We start from the raw sequence: 16,464 nt of genomic DNA, 5'->3' as shown, positions 1-16,464 counted from the left end.
TATCATTGACTATATTCCGAATACTGTGACTTTTATTCCCATGACATATTCAGTCCATAACTAGAAGCCTCCTCTTCAGATACTTTTGAATCTTAACATTCTAAACTATCATCTTAGCTATTTATATAATCTTTGTATCATTTCCAAATTGTAAAAGGATGTATTACTTGAACTACCTTAAATCACTGATGAAAATAAACAGTATAAATCAAGAGATCAATTCCTCTTGTCATTAGATAATTCCTAATAGGCTGAAATGTTCTACTAATTGATTCTCTTTAGGTATCATTCATCAAGTAACCCCAAATCTCCCTGAATGAATCAATAATTTTCTCACATTTAATAAATTCACAATGATATCATAAGGACTTAGAAAAAAATGGTTCTTGTTGAAAAAAATAAAATTAAAAAAAGAAAGGCAATATGTTTCAGTGGTTTAGAATAGATTATGGAGGAAGATTTCTTGGGTTTTGCCACCTGTTAGTCATGTGACCTTAGACAAGTTACTTAATATCTCTGTCTTTTTTTTTTCCCCCTGCACAATGGGGTTAATGACATTACTTCTTCATCAGGTTGTTGCACTGATTAAATTAGTGTTTAAAAATAACATTAGAAGTTTCTGTACACTGACATTATCTTCTCCCATTATCTCCCCAAATATTCATAATCATCTATTTAAAAATAAGTTCTAGAATCTTATAAGAAATGTGTGTCAAGCTTTTGAAATAGAGTCAGAATTGTAAAGTAAGTACTTTTTTTTCTTGTTCAGCCCTCTTCACCTAATAAAAGCACTGCAGTTTGTTTTTTTGGGGTGTAGGGGTGGGGGCTGTAGTGCAGTGGTATACAAAGCAGATTTTTAAATGCATTTTTTTCAGATTTCTTTTTTTTTCAGGGATAGTATAGAACTGTTTTCAAGAAATTTGGCAATATTCAAGTTATTCTACATTCTTGAGTAAAAATCTTTCTCTTATGCAATATTACAGGGTTTTCTGAGAACAAGGAATATGACTTAAATTTTTTAGTCTTCTCCACCACACTCTTGTGTCTGTGTGTGTGTGTGTGTGTGTGTGTGAGAGAGAGAGAGAGAGAGAGAGAGAAGCAGAGATACTTAATGACATTCTAATTTAAAAAATTAAACTTTGAAAAAAATTAAATACAATGTATAAATTTCCACTCTCTAATACTTTCCCTCAAAGTAGGTCCTTAATGTACTATATTGGTAAATAGGACTTTTTGTGCAGGAAGTTTAAAATGTTTAAATATTATAAAAACTAGAACCAGAGTGACCTGATTCTCAAAGTACATGAAAATCCTAGAGCAAAGTCATGTCCTTTATGTTTGTTTTTAGGTACAGAATAGTTTATTTTGGGGCAATCATAAATAACTCTAGATGCATGCATTAATTTTAGACGTTTTTCACAAAAAATGGCTTCATATATTTTTAATTGGATTAGAATAAAAGTAAAGTATATTCTCTTAATGTTTATTTGGGTGTTGATATTAAATGTGAAAAGGATGCTCTCAAGAAAAAGAAGGTATTAAAACATAACCAACATTATGTATACCCTACAGCAGTGTATTTAAACAAATCACAGATATTTAAACCCATAAGTTCATAATAATATTAAAAAAAATGAACTGAGTTCACCTTTGAAATCTAGGGAATTGATTATTTTAAAGGACAAATAAAGGTTTAAACAAAGGATAAATAAAAGAGTGGAATCAAGCATTTTCCTGGCTTTCCCATACAAACTGTTCCTCAGGATTACCATTAATTCACTAGGGGAACTTTCTGTTCATACAAATCTTCCAGCCAAAAAAAGAATAAGGAATGATATATTTAGAATGTCACCAAATTGCCAGTCTTAATGAAGTGGCACTTAGGCCATGGTCATCAGTGGGGGCCAGCATCATAAAATGCAACCAGGCAGACATTTATATGCATGGAGGCATGCAACACTATCTATGAAGTAGTCTCGCCTCAAGCTCAGCTTGAATCAAGGATCCAGATTTAACTATGTAGGACATTCAGGGTACTGAGGAACATAGAGATGAATTACACCCTTAAGGATTACTCCCCCTTTCTTGAGTATGGGAAAGGAGGAAATCCTATCTTTTCTTTAAGATACTAGTATTTATTACTACACCGGGATGAATTATATAATCCCTGAGTCAAGACTGTATGTTGTTGTTTAAAGTAACCGTAGGACTTTATACTAACAAATTGTAATCTGAAATCATGAGGCTTCCTGAATCTTCATATAGATGCAGGGAAAAAATACAGTCCTCTACTGCTGCTGAATAAATTTGAAGAGAGAGTAGGAGAATAAAACTAAGTTGTTTATGATTATACTCATGGGTCCTACCAGTTTCACATTTAGCAACATTAAGTGTTTCTTGTGTATCACCACCAAAACAAATAAAAAGAGCTATGTAAAAATCCCTTGAAGCCTCACATTAGAACTTTGAGTCATGGAATTTTGATGGTGCCTGCCTGATTCTCTATCAGATGTAAGTAATATTAGCATCATTTACTATATCTTCCAGAATTACTTTTTAACATTTTCCCAAATCCAGAATCCCATTTCTACTATTTGTTTCCTCTGAGCAATTTTTTTTTCCAGAACAAGGGAATTTAGAGGTCATGCTTAATCAGTGTACACATAAGATTCTGGACTCCACTTACATTTTCTGTTTTATGATAGACGCTCCATGAGGGAAAGGATTTTCATCAGTTCTGTTTACTTACATATAACCAGAGCCTGGGACACCAACATGTATTAGATGTTCAGTAAATAGTCTGTAAATAAATTAATTTAAGTCTGAGTTGTCTTAAAGCTCATGAGTTTGGGTTACAAAAAGTACTAGGCAACTTCAATTTTGTGAGTTAAAAGTTATATCAAGATAACATTTAATGTTAGAAATATCTTCTCCCCACTTCTATAACATATTCAGTGATGGAATCTCTGACTGATAAACATGAAAATTCAGATGATTAAAAAGATAGTAACATAAAGTAAAGCTAAATGAAATAATTCTTTAGAGAAATAAATTGCAATTGAGTTGTGATTATTTTGACTTACACTAAAAAATTTTAATTTGATAAAATATAATGCATTTTGTGATGGAGAGGAGGCAGCTGAGACAATGTAATTTTTAAACATTCAACTGCACATGTGTAATACTGAACATTTTATACTTTTTAGTTTAGAATTTTGGAATACATTGTTTGGAATTCTACCTTTGATTCTGAATTATCTGAGAGACTAATACTTCTTGTTCTGCCCAGAGGCAATAAATGCAGCTTTTTCTTTATTGTTATTCTGCTACCATTAGTTTATTAGTATGACCTTTTTTTTTTGTGAGAGGGTATTCCTTTTAAATTTTCATTTATTATTGTGGCTGGTTTTATAAAGATGGAACATTGCAAAGGATTGTGTTTTATTGATTGGTGGAGTTATGATGCAGGACTATAAAGCAGTGTGTTGAAGTATTAAATTAAATATTCTTCCCCTTTGTCCTACTTCAGGCCCATCTTGGAGGTTAAAGGGTATTACACAAATGAAATGATAAATCCAGTTTACATAGTTTCCCTATAGACATTGAACTGCTTCTTTCTTATTATGTCTGAATAAAACTCATTATCTATTTTGTTTCAGTAATAATTATGAGATTCTCTCCTAAGCAATTCTTTACTGTCTCCATTATTCTCCATCTTATAGCATACTCTGGAAAGGCAAGCATATAAATATGATAAAAGAATTAAGCTGTTGAAATAAATTAATTTATTGTGCAACAATGTATTCAAATCTTACTTGCTCAGTGGATTTTACTTTAATGAAATTCTTCAAAGAACAATACATCACGTTCCAAAGATTGAAATTATACATTAAGTGAAATGACTGAATATGTTGTGTCTCAATTTATAGAAAGTTTCAATTGAATACTTGGCTTTTAAATAATAAAATTTGCATAAATTAAAATATTTTCTTTAAACGAAAGTATTAAGTATTGTCTTTGTCCTTTGTTCTTAGACAAACAATATAACTAAAGGAAAAATAGACTAAAGCTATATTAAATACAATTTCACCTACATTTTATAAATCTTAAATTATGCTTTCAAGATGTATTATACATTAGATTTAAATCCAGTTTATTTTTTAGCTGGTTTATTATATGATGTTTTAGAGTATTTTGAATGTATAAATGAATAAGTGAATAATGCATGAATGCAAAGAATCATCAAAGAAAGCTTTGACAGTTAAATATATTGACTAATGAAATGATTTTTATACTTTGTGGAAAATAAAACGACTAATTGTTTTTAATGGCATAACCATTGTTGCTAGTATTTTATGAGTTAAATATCTCAGGAAAAAATCAGTTTCTCATGCTTTCCATTAGCACCAGTAAGAAATATATTATGACAGTAAACTCAAGACTTGCAAAATGACTTCAGAGGGATTGATTTATTTCAAGATTGCACTTTATCTCTGTGCATCCAAACATGTGCCACTGCATATATGATCACATACATAACTATTATGAGAAATATTAAAATGCAGTGATGAATAAACATTGATATCACTGACTTTTTGAAGAAAATAGAATGGTTAAGTTAGAAAATTTATTTCAGTTAAAAATATAAAATGTTCGTTTTCAAATACATACCATGTACTTTCGTGTAATCCAAATATTGAGAACCAGATGTACTAGGAATTACCTTTCAAGTTTAGACAAACTCATGTGCCTGTTTATTAGATTTTTTAGAAATCAAGGTTAGACTCCTTATAGTATATCTCTGGTCATTTATGCAGTTAGCGTTAGCTTAACTTATTAATACATTTATGCAGACTTTAAAAGAATTCTATATAGTATTATACACAAGCGATTAAGACTTTAAAAGATTTCTATACCAGTATTATACACAAGTGATTAAGAACACTTCCTTCAAGACATATCTGAGCAGCTACTTGAAAGACACATTAAGCGCACTGTTGTTTCAAGTAGTTAAGAACATGACCTAATTGCCATGGGGGGGGGCGGTGAGAGGATTAACAAATTGTGGGATATTTGTGCAGTTGAATATATTCAGCAGTAGAAAAGAATAAACTAATGACATATGTAATAACATGGATGAATCTCAAAAAAAAAATTGTGAAGAAGAAGCCAGGCATATGAAGTGTGTTCTGTATGGTTTCATTTTTATGAAATTCTAGAATCAGCAAATCTATTTTGTGGTAATAGAATTCAGAGAGTGGTTGCTTATGGGAACTGGGAGGAATTGAATGGAAAGGAACAGGAGAAATCTTTCTGGGGTTATGAGAATGTTCTAGATCTTGACAGAACTCGTTAAACTGAACACATAATAAATGCATAGTGTGCTTCATAGTTTAGGGTAGATGTGAATGTTAAGAAAAAGGATTTATAATACCAGCTGCTTTTAAAATTATAAGATAGGAAGTAACTTTCAGCATCCAGATGTGACTTCTCTATTCTTTTAAATCAAATGTGTATTTCTTAGAAACTTAGGTCATTTGTTTTTCATGTAGACTAAAGAACTCATATCATTTAAAAGTATACTTCCTTTGGGGCGCCTGGGTGGTTTAGTTGGTTAAGCAGCTGCCATCAGCTCAGATCCTGATCTCAGGGTTCAGGGATCAAGCCCCACATTGGGCTCTCTCTGTCCTTCACCCTGCTCATTCTCTCTCTCAAATAAATAATTAAAATCTATTAAAAAAGAAGTTACCTTCTTTGATTTATTTAGTTGGGAAAAATAACTGATAATATCACAGTTATTTTACACAACTACACAGATGTATTGTCTCACATTTCTAGAGACTAGAGGTCTGTAATCAAGAGGTCAGTCATGCCATGCTCTCTTTGAGCCTCTAGGTAGAATCCTCCTTTGCCCCTCCACAGCTTCTGGTGGTGGCTGAAAATCCTTGGCATTGTTGGCTGGCAGCTGCATAACTGCAGTCTCTACCTCAGTACATGACATTGTCTCTCGTATCTTCACAATGTCTTCTTGTAAGGACACCAGTTTTGTTGGAATAAAAGCCCACTCTAGTATCACCTCATTTTAACTAATTTCAGCTGCCAAGACTCTTTTTCCCTATGAAGTCGCATTTACAGGTACTGAGGATCAGGACTTCATTCCTCTTGGGGACACAATTCAACCGCTAATACTCAGTAAACCAGAATCTCTGGGAGGAAAGCCCAGGTGTAGGCAAGTTACTAACTTCCCTGGTGATTCTAATGCAGAACAGGACTGGGAACCATCACCAGGCTATTCAAAGGTCTGACACCAATGACACGTATCACCTTCATTCTCACTGGTCAATTGATGTCCCACAAGTCAATTAGATCTTAGAACTTTTTTCCTTTAAAGTTTTTAAAGTCTGCTTTTTTAATACTTGCATTTTTTCACCTGAATAAGGAATTACTTATTGATTTATTCCATATCATTTAGTTTACTTCTAACCTTTCAAATATTAATTATTGAAAAGACAGTCCTTCGAGGCCTATGTGCCTTGATATCTGAAGGTATAAATATCTTGTTGCTCAAAGAAGAAAATGTTAATAAGTGGAGTATCTTATTTCTTAATCTGTAACTCCATTTATAGAAGTTCATTGGAGACAGTTATATGATATATTTGCACATTAGTCTAATGGGGAAGGTTCAGGGCTTGGCAGGAGAGATGTGGAGTGGGACCTAAGTGTTAACAATAGTATCAGGAAACCTGATACCAAGTTTCCCTGGGATACAACTAATATATATTTCATGAATTTCCCCTAATATATATATGTGGCTGAATTGGAGCTTGGAGAAGCAGGTGGTCTGCCAATTATTAGAATCAACGAAATTATTCCAATGTTAAATAATAATCGATTTCTAGGATGCCTTAAAATGTGACCATCCAGGTGTGTCCAGAGCAGTGCCATGATGAAAAAGCTGTTAATAACCCCTCTAGTGTTATTATTATGGTCTGTCACATTGATAATTTGTGTGTTAAATGATCCTTAGACACTTGCTGAAGCAATAGAACATAGAGATTTCTTTAAGTTGATAATTGTCTAGATTTGGAACCTGCCCTGTTCTGTTACTTTGTTGTTGTCTAATGGGTTCTAAAAGGGTTGTCTCCCTTGGCCTCTCTTTGTATCCAGAGAGGGGAATCGACATTTGCTGTTAGTGCATGCCCATAGAACCAGTGTCCTAACTAGTCTTTCCCTCCTTTAGCTTCGCAGGAGATAAAAAGGCGAAAATGCTAATGAAAGATGAATTTATTTCCTTTACATTTCTTTTGTACTGCATGAACAAGAAATCAACATTCATTAAGTATAGTTCCCATGTATTTACATCTTTTCTCCCCCAATTGCTTCCCGTGGTGCCGCAGGAGCGCGTCCCAGACAGCCCCTCGCCTGCCCCCTCTCTGGAGGAGGGCCGGAGGCCTGGCAGCCACCCTTCATCACATCGCAGCAGCAGCGTGTCCAGCTCCCCGGCCCGGACTGAGAGCTCTTCTGACAGAATCCGTAGGTCTCATACTTTTACTTGTCACCGTTCTAAACTTTATTAGGTGCAGCTGGCTTTTCTAATCAAAATGCCCTCATTCCAAATAGATCTCAGATGTATCATGTTCTGAAGCTCTGTAGCAATAGCCATCTCTCAAAATTATGTTTCCCAGTTTGCAATATCATGAGGTATGGTGCTACATTAACAGGTTCTGATATAAACTCCCTCTCTTTGATGCCACACATAAAGGTCTGAGCAATGAAAGAGAGAAAGTAACCTTCCCGATTAGTTTCTGAAGTAAACACCTCCAACTCACAGTTATCTAGTGGCTGTGATACCCAACCCTATTCCTCAGTCCCACCACCTGCCAGGTTTGGAAATGTATCAATTATCAGAATTCACCTTTGCATTGATAAACATAACCAGAAAGAGGAATAAAAGAAATGGAATTCAAAACAATTCATTTAAGAAAAAAGTCTTGGTCGTTCTGATGATCAATGGATTGAAGAATTTTAAATGGCTTGAATTTTAGGATTTGAATTAGGAAATCAATGATGCATATTATTGTCAGAAATTATTATTGTTAAATTCTAAAAAATAGGGGCTCTATTTTATTTCATGATCACATTTTCAAGCATTTAACCAAGAAAATGAAGAGTAAAGTTAAAAATGCCATTTAATTAACTGGTTACTTTGTATCTGTATTTTGTGTCAAGAATCTAATATTGTTTTTCCAATACAATGAACATATTAACAGTGATTGTGCTGGTTGACAAAATCAATTTCTATTGTATCCTTTCCAGGATTTAGTTTATGTTAAGAAATCATATTTGTAGTATAAACTTCATCTAATTACACATAACTTGCTGAAGGTATTTGGTTGTTGAGATTATTTTTATAATAGGAAAATATTTGCTAGAAAGTGACTTTGTAATCATAAAGGAACATTTGTATAAACAGAAATCCTTTCTATGGATGCTATTGAGATAGATAAGAAAATCTAGGTTAAATTGTATGTAATACCGTTATTTTTAAAATGGTTAATAGATAAATAGTTTGTAGTTCAACATAATTCTAAATATGAATACTTGATTTGGCCTGTCTAAAACATATTTCCCTAATTTTGTAAGAGATGATGATAACTGTGTATCAATAAAGCTGAATATAACTATTTCCAAACCAATGACATTTTTCCATGGCTGGCAAATCTTGGCTCCCACAACCTCAAACCATTTTTCATATAAAATAATTTCTCCATGCTTATGTACAATGCTAACACTAGAATCAGAAATTTCATGATGCATATTGGTTTCATTTCTAAAGCTTTTATACGATGTCATCATTGAAAAGACACTGCCCTTCTAGAGAAAGAAAAATATTTTTTCACAAGACTTAAATGGAAATTATGGGCAGATAAGGAACAATTTGAAAGAATTTTGTCATACATTCATGTTTTAAATTAATCATTGTATTCTTTTTTTTAAATTCTTGATAGAACAAAGAAATTTTTGCATGCTTGGACTACCATAATTGTCCAAGTGGAAGTATGTACACATGCACACACATGAATGCATATATACACATATGCATATATGCAAATACATGTTCATGTAGATACATATTTTAACATATTTTTTTGAAAATTAGACCAACACAGACATTTCAAAAATAGTACAAAGAATTATTTCACGTTCATCACTCAGATTCACGTAATCATCAGTGTCTCTGAAAGAGGTAAACTTGATAAAGGCGTAATGTCACCCCAATGACTGTATCATGGACATGGACATCATGCTCCTTTACCTCAAATATGTCATTGTTGATTTTCTCAAAACAAGGAATTTCTCTTACATAACCACAGAACAATGATCAGAATCAGGAAATTAAGATTATTATAGTACTATTCTCTAAACTATAAATCTTTTTCAAATTTCATCAACTTTCCTACCACTATATGTATTTTTTCTAATATTATTAATAGGAAAATATTTTTTTTTATTGGCCCAAAAGTCAATCCAGGATCCCATGTTGCAATTATTTGTCATAATCCTTTAGTCTCTTTTAATCTGGAACAGTTCTTAAATTTTTTTTTCTTTCAGTATGTTGACTTTCTTTTTAAAAATATAGGTCACTAATTTTGTAGGATTTCCTTCAGATTGGATGTTTTTGTTTTTTTCATGATTAGATTTAAATTATGAATCTTTGGGGGGAATCCCTGGGTGGTGCAGCGGTTTGGCGCCTGCCTTTGGCCCAGGGCGCGATCTTGGAGACCCGGGATCGAATCCCACGTCGGGCTCCCGGTGCATGGAGCCTGCTTCTCCCTCTGCCTGTGTCTCTGACTCTCTCTCTCTCTCTCTCACTGTGTGCCTATCATAAATTAAAAAAAAAAAGAAAATAAATAAATAAATAAATAAATAAATAATGAATCTTTGGCAGGAATCACAGAGGCATGATAGTATGTCCTCAGGGCATCATTCCAGGAAACATATGATATTCCTCCAATATTTGTCATAACTAGCTCTTGGTAAAGATGGTGACTACCAGATTTCTCGACTGTAAAGTTACTCTTTTTTTTAAACCTTTGTAGATGATAAGTAATAATAATAAGTCTTGTGAGGAGATATATTAAGACTATATAAATATATTTTTCATCAAACTTCAATTCCACTCCTTTTAGAATCATCTGTTGAAGATACTTCCCTCACACAATTATTGCTATGGTGATTTCCAAATGATAATTCCTAATATAAAAAAAATATTCCTAATATAGTCTTATGATATTTTCCAAAAAGAAAAAATCTCTTTTTTCCAGAGAAGGTTTTTATGGAATAAGCATTCATCCAGTTTTTTGCACAAAGCCATGATTTTCATGGGCAATTTATTAAGAAGTTTATTGACTGGAGTTTGAAAATCATACAGGTGTTTTGTCATCTACTTTATTACTTTAATAGTGTCAGGTTATTGTTAATAGTTCAAGAAAGCGACAGGTTATTGTTAATAGTTCAAGAAAGCAATTACTGTTTTTATTCATTCAACTATTCAATAGATATTAATTGGGTACTTGTATTTTCAAGTTATTTATTTATTTTTTTTAAGATTTTATTTATTTATTTGAGAAAGAGTGAGCAAGAGAGAGCACAAGCGAACATACTCCCTGCTGAGCAGGGAGCCCAACTCAGGGCTCAAGCCTAGGACCCTGGGCTCCAGATCATGACCTGTGCCAAAGGCAGGTGCTTAACTACTGAGCCACCAGGTACCCGTTTTTTCAAGTTTGAGTTGAAATCCAATTTTTAAAGAAATACGTTGGTATTTGTGAAACCTCGTGTTTTATTGACCAGAATAGGATATGAATATTGAGTCAGTTATGTTAGTGCTTTAATTTGTTGAAAGTTAACAACTTTTAGTGATTGTAGTGGTATGGCCATTCAGAAATATTCCAGATATATTTTAAAAAGTTATAATCATTGTGAAATAAAAACAATATAAAATGTTTTCATTTCCAGTGTTTTTCTGCTTATCTTTAAGTGTTATCATGGTTATCAATTCTTAGTGTTATTAGAGATAGATAACAATGCTAGTTTCAACTACTATATTTTATTTATTTTTGAGTCCAAATGAGTTTAATTAATTTGTTGGAACATTGTATGTTATGATGTTTTTGTCTTTGTTCTTTTGTTTTGGGTTTGACAGCTGTCCATCAGAATGGGTTGTCCATGAACCAGATGCTGATGGGTTTATCACCAAATGTACTCCCTGGACCCAAAGAGGGAGATTTGGCTGGTCATGATATGGGACATGAATCAAAAAGGATGCATATTGAAAAAGGTAATATATGATTATGTGGCATTGTTTTTTCTTGCTCAACATGTGGACTAGATTTTAATCACAGAATGAGGTATACTTCTGTCTCACAAACGATGGCATATAAACATTTTAAAAACTTGCAATATTAGTTAAAAATTAAGCCTTTTCAGCAAAAAAGAGGTATGAATGAAGATCTGCTACTTTTCCTTATACAACAGGTAGGTGGTAAGTTACTTTCCAATACATTAAAAAAGTGGACAAGTGTTTGTTTGATGGTTATCACTGAGTTTCTAAAGATCTACTATTTGTCTTTCTCAATGCTTGTAGGGCCAAATGCCATTTTTCTGTACCTGATTATTATGCATATTTTGGATTAAAACGTACATGGTTATCAGACCAATCAGGAAATAGAAGTGAATTTAACTGAACAATGTATTAGTTGTTGCTTCAAAATTATGTATAACAAATAGCAAAGCCCAGATGGTAGACAGCTGAAAGTTTTCTATTTGTATTTCATTTGCATCAGCCTAACCCATTTTCACAGGCACATATTGGTATTTTCATGCCCTATTTCATAAAGTACTTTTATGAAGAATTTATTTTTGTTTTGTTTTATTTTATTTATTTATTTATTTTTGTATATTTTTTTATTGGAGTTCAATTTGCCAACATACAGAATAACACCCAGTGGTCAGCCCGTCAAGTGACCCAGCAATTGCTATATTGGGGATTTACCCCAAATATACTTTTATGAAGAATTTAAATATTATTTTGGTATGCATGTTAAAAATTTGTGCTAGTAGATGCAAATTTATTTTTTTCAAATAGTGAGGTTTCAATTGTGAATATAAGAACACTTCCAAATCTTATTCATCTTAATTTAATATTTTTAAAATTTCATTAATATAAATTGGGTATTTTGACTATCTTTTTAAATATGAATACCAAATAAATCCTTATGAAAAGGATTTATTCTTTGGAAAACATAATTATATATAAAGCACAATTTTCTGTCAAAAAGGAAAATAAATAAAATTGGATATTTAAAAATTAATCAAGCAGAAAGAAATGATTAGAGGAAGACCAAGTTAAGATCTGGCAACTTTTTTCCCCAAAAAGTAAAAATGTTTATATAAAACCTTTTTCAATTCAACATAAAAACAGTCATGCTGAGCCCTTAGGGAGAAAGAGTACATTTCTACAAATTAGATTATCTGGATTGTGGAATGTCAGTGAGAAAATGATAATCTTTTCTAGGTGCTAATATGTCAAAATATAGGCATAATTGAGAGCAGCATTAAGGCAACTTTCTAATTTTTTAATTTGAAATTTGATATCAAAAGCTATCACTAAACTAGGTGTACTAGCCAGAAGGTCTCTAAATACTTAATTCTAGCTTTTTTCACAAGCTCTTCTTCAACAGTAAGTAAAAATGTTCCATGTACTATACCTTACATATATTTTGACATATACCTTTTATATTTAATCAAAACCTATGTGTAGAAATATTATAAAATTAGCATCATTAGAAAATATAAAGCTTCAAAAAAGATTTAAAGTTTAATAGTATTTAAATAGGACAATTCATCATATAGGTTAAGCAGCCACTCTCCATCAAGGTTCTGTGTAAGAATAAAGCCCTAGAAGAAAATAAAGTGAGTGACTCATTTCTCAATTTTCCCATGGATACTACTTAAATAGTTTCACTTTGAATGCATAAGGGGAAAGTTAATTTATGACATACAATGGATGCCAGGATATTAGGGCTTAATTCTCTTGCAGCACCTAGTGGAGAAGGGCTGGGAATAAAATGCAAAAGCCCAAAGGTGGTGGTGAGAACACTATTGAAGGCACAATCAATAGCATAATTGGCATGAGTTCCACTGGAATTTTAGGTAGATAGCTTTGTATTACCTGAGGCTTCAAGTTGAGTTTACCTACTATTTTCCTAACTATTACTTTTATCATGAGTTCTGTCTATCCATTTATCTATTTTTAAAATTAATTATTACAATTTTGCCACCTTGGAGCCTTTCCTGAGATACCATACTAGGTTATTTGAAGGAACCCACTTCTGTTTTTCCCATATGCCTGGTCCAAAAATCTTCACTACAATATTCGCCTTGTTGTTTAGAAGTTATATCTCCATTGGTCTACTCCCAATATTAGACTGTAAGAGTCTTACAGTCCTGTAAGACGACTTAGAGTCCTCTGTGTTTTCCATTTAGTTTAAACAGACTAGGCAATCAGTAAATTCATACTGATCTGAGCTGAATCATTAAATGATTCTAAGAGATGGTGAAAGAAAGTTAAAACAACTATAAAGATTGCACAGATTAATAGGATAGCAAAGGTGGAATTATAGAACTTTTAAAAGGTCCATTTACATGAAAGTAGGATGTTCTGTATACACAGAAACTTTCTATATCACTAATGGTACTTCTCACCATATCGAAATTTTTAAAATGATTTCGCTGTCAAAATAAAGACCTTGACTATATGCCAGTGGTTTTCCAAAATTTTAATATATATTTTATAGGGGAAAATAAATTATTTTAATATTCTTCCTAGTAATATAAAACTGCCATTAAATGCATGATTTCAGATGTAATTATATAATCATAGAAATTGTGATATTGATACTAATTATAGTAACTTTTGTTATATGTTGCTTTTTCTTTTGTACACTCTCTTTTATCTGTTTTTCAGCATATGGAATGAACAGTAAATATTCATGGCTTTCTAGATTGATAGAGCCTACTAAATTAAAAATTGCTTTCTTTCATGACTACATTTATCATGCGTCTCGTACTAGCCCTGTAACTTTCTTACCACTTGTTTTAATACAGATATTAAATTAGAGACATTTGGTAATTTAGAGACATTTGTAGAGTAATTAATTATATGTTTGTGTCATTTTAGGCTCAAACTTCTTATATGTAATTTGCTGCTTCCCACTTTAAATCATTCAAAAGATAATAATTCTGTAGAAAACATTGATTTTAAAAGTAGATACCAGGGACGCCTGGATGACTCAGCAGTTAAGCTCTGCTTTCAGCTCAGGGCCCTAGAATTCAGGAATGGAATCCCACCCACCCTGGACCCCCTGAGGGGAGCCTGCTTCTCCCTTTGCCTGTGTCTCTGCCTCTCTCTCTCTTTCTCTTAGTCTCTCTCTCTCTGTGTGTGCCTCCCCTAAATAAATAAATAAATAAATAAATAAATAAATAAATAAATAAAATATTTTTAAAAAATAATAAAATAAAAATAGATCCCAAAATTAATTTGTATGTTGAGAATCACTGTGGTCTAAAATCTTAATCATCAGTAACTTTTAAGTATTTTAAAATCTTATTAATATTAAAAAGCTGTTTGCTCTATTAGAATATTTCTGCCACCTTTAGCTGAAGACATTCAAATTTACAACTTGTTTTTATTTATTATTATTATTCTTAAAGATTTTATTTATTCATGAGAGACACACACAGAGAGAGAGAGAGAGAGAGAGAGAGGCAGAGACACAGGCAGAGGGAGAAGCAGGCTCCATGCAGGGAGCCTGACAAGAGACTCATCCCAGGTCTCCAGGATCACACCCTGGGCTGAAGGTGCTAAACCGCTGCGCCACCCAGGCTGCCCCCACCTTGTTTTTAAAAATAAAAACACTGATTGGTTTTTGAACCTCGGAAGAGTTTAAGGTACATTCAAAATGTAAATGTGAAAACTGAGTATATCAAGAAGGAATAGGTATAATACCGTATCAGTCATCCCAAATTTAAGGAGAAATACTTTTAACATTACAAACTTTTACTAAAGTAAGGACTTTGTCAAAGATATGCGCTGAGGAAAACTGTGGTACAGCTTTGACTTCAAAACCAATTTTATGGGGGATCCCTGGGTGGCTCAGCGGTTTAGCGACGCCCTCAGCCCAGGACGTGACCCTGGAGACCCGGGATCGAGTCCCCCGTCGAGATCCCTGCATGGAGCCTGTTTCTCCTTCTGCCTGTGCCTCTCTGTGTCTCTCCTGAATAAATTAATAAAATATTTTTAAAAAACAATTTTATGTTTTCTAAACTTTTATAAACAGATTCCAATTTCTCTAGAGCTTTCTGGACTTTAAAATCATTGCTGATCTTTTCTCTCAGTCTGAATTTGGTGGAATAGGCAGTAATAATTGACATTTCAGTTATATAAATAGACTGACTCACTGTTCTTTTATGCAGCGCCTCTCTATTCCCTGCATATTTGTCCATTAATGCTAATTTATGGTATTTCTTATGTGTAATTTGTTTCTTGGTTTTTCTTCAATTGCTGCTTTTTTCAACAATTTTTTGAACGTGTTTTACATCTTTGTGTTGTTTCATATCCATATATTTTGTTTATGGAATTTATCTAATTTTTAATTTACCAAAAATTAAATATACAATACAGATAAGCTTATAGTATCAGCTTTTTCAATTATATAAAAGTTAAGCATGTATGGTTAAACTAACTGTGAAATACCTAATTTACATTAATGAATTTCAGTCTTGGACTATGTATACTGAAATGACATCATCAACTGGTAAATATCTACTGAGTGACAGATATGTGAAATAAATCATGAGATACAAAAACTTATCCTTTCTCTGTTCCCTTCTCTCTTTCTCTCTCTTTTTGCTCTATTTTTTTCTTAATACATCTCCTAATTTTCCCTATAGTTGAGCCTTTTGCCTTTATTTGTTTTAAAAAAAATATGAAAAATTTCTTTCATCAGTGACTCTTGAGGACTTTCTTTCATTGGTAACTCCCACCATTTTAGAAGCAGAAATAATTTAAGAAGCAGCAGGAAATACAGAGGACTTGCTTCAGGCCATCAAGCATTTGTTTTGTGGCATATTCTGTTCACTTGGCAGTGCTCAAGATTTCCAATGGTCAGTGTGCTTCTATGAAAGGTTTCTTTTTGGTACTTGGAATTGGAGGTCAAGGCACTAGAGGCAAGAAAGTGGTTTGCAGGCTGACCATATTGGGATTTCCTCTCGCTGATGTTTGATTCTTAGCCTCCAACCTTGTGGACCATTTTCCTACAAAACATCTTTTTTAATGATGATGCCATCCCTTTTCTCAAGTTTGTGGAAATAGTTTTTTTGTAGTATATTTCCTTTTGCACATTT

General features: G+C 32.7%; 1 protein-coding gene across 1 annotated transcript in view; it reads left to right on the top strand.

Moving 5' to 3' along the window:
• The window catches only part of DACH1 (dachshund family transcription factor 1), a 425,270-nt gene that overhangs the window by 300,513 nt on the left and 108,293 nt on the right, over positions 1 to 16,464 (top strand). The window contains 2 exon segments of the mRNA XM_055335915.1: positions 7,398 to 7,533; positions 11,204 to 11,338. Of these exon segments, the coding sequence (XP_055191890.1) occupies positions 7,398 to 7,533; positions 11,204 to 11,338 (271 nt within the window).

The sequence above is a fragment of the Nyctereutes procyonoides genome, unplaced genomic scaffold, assembly GCF_905146905.1.
Source record: "Nyctereutes procyonoides isolate TBG_1078 unplaced genomic scaffold, NYPRO_anot_genome, whole genome shotgun sequence".
NCBI lineage: Eukaryota > Metazoa > Chordata > Mammalia > Carnivora > Canidae > Nyctereutes > Nyctereutes procyonoides.
The sequence above is the reverse complement of the archived record's forward strand: the minus strand, read 5'-3'. Positions and strand labels throughout refer to the sequence as shown.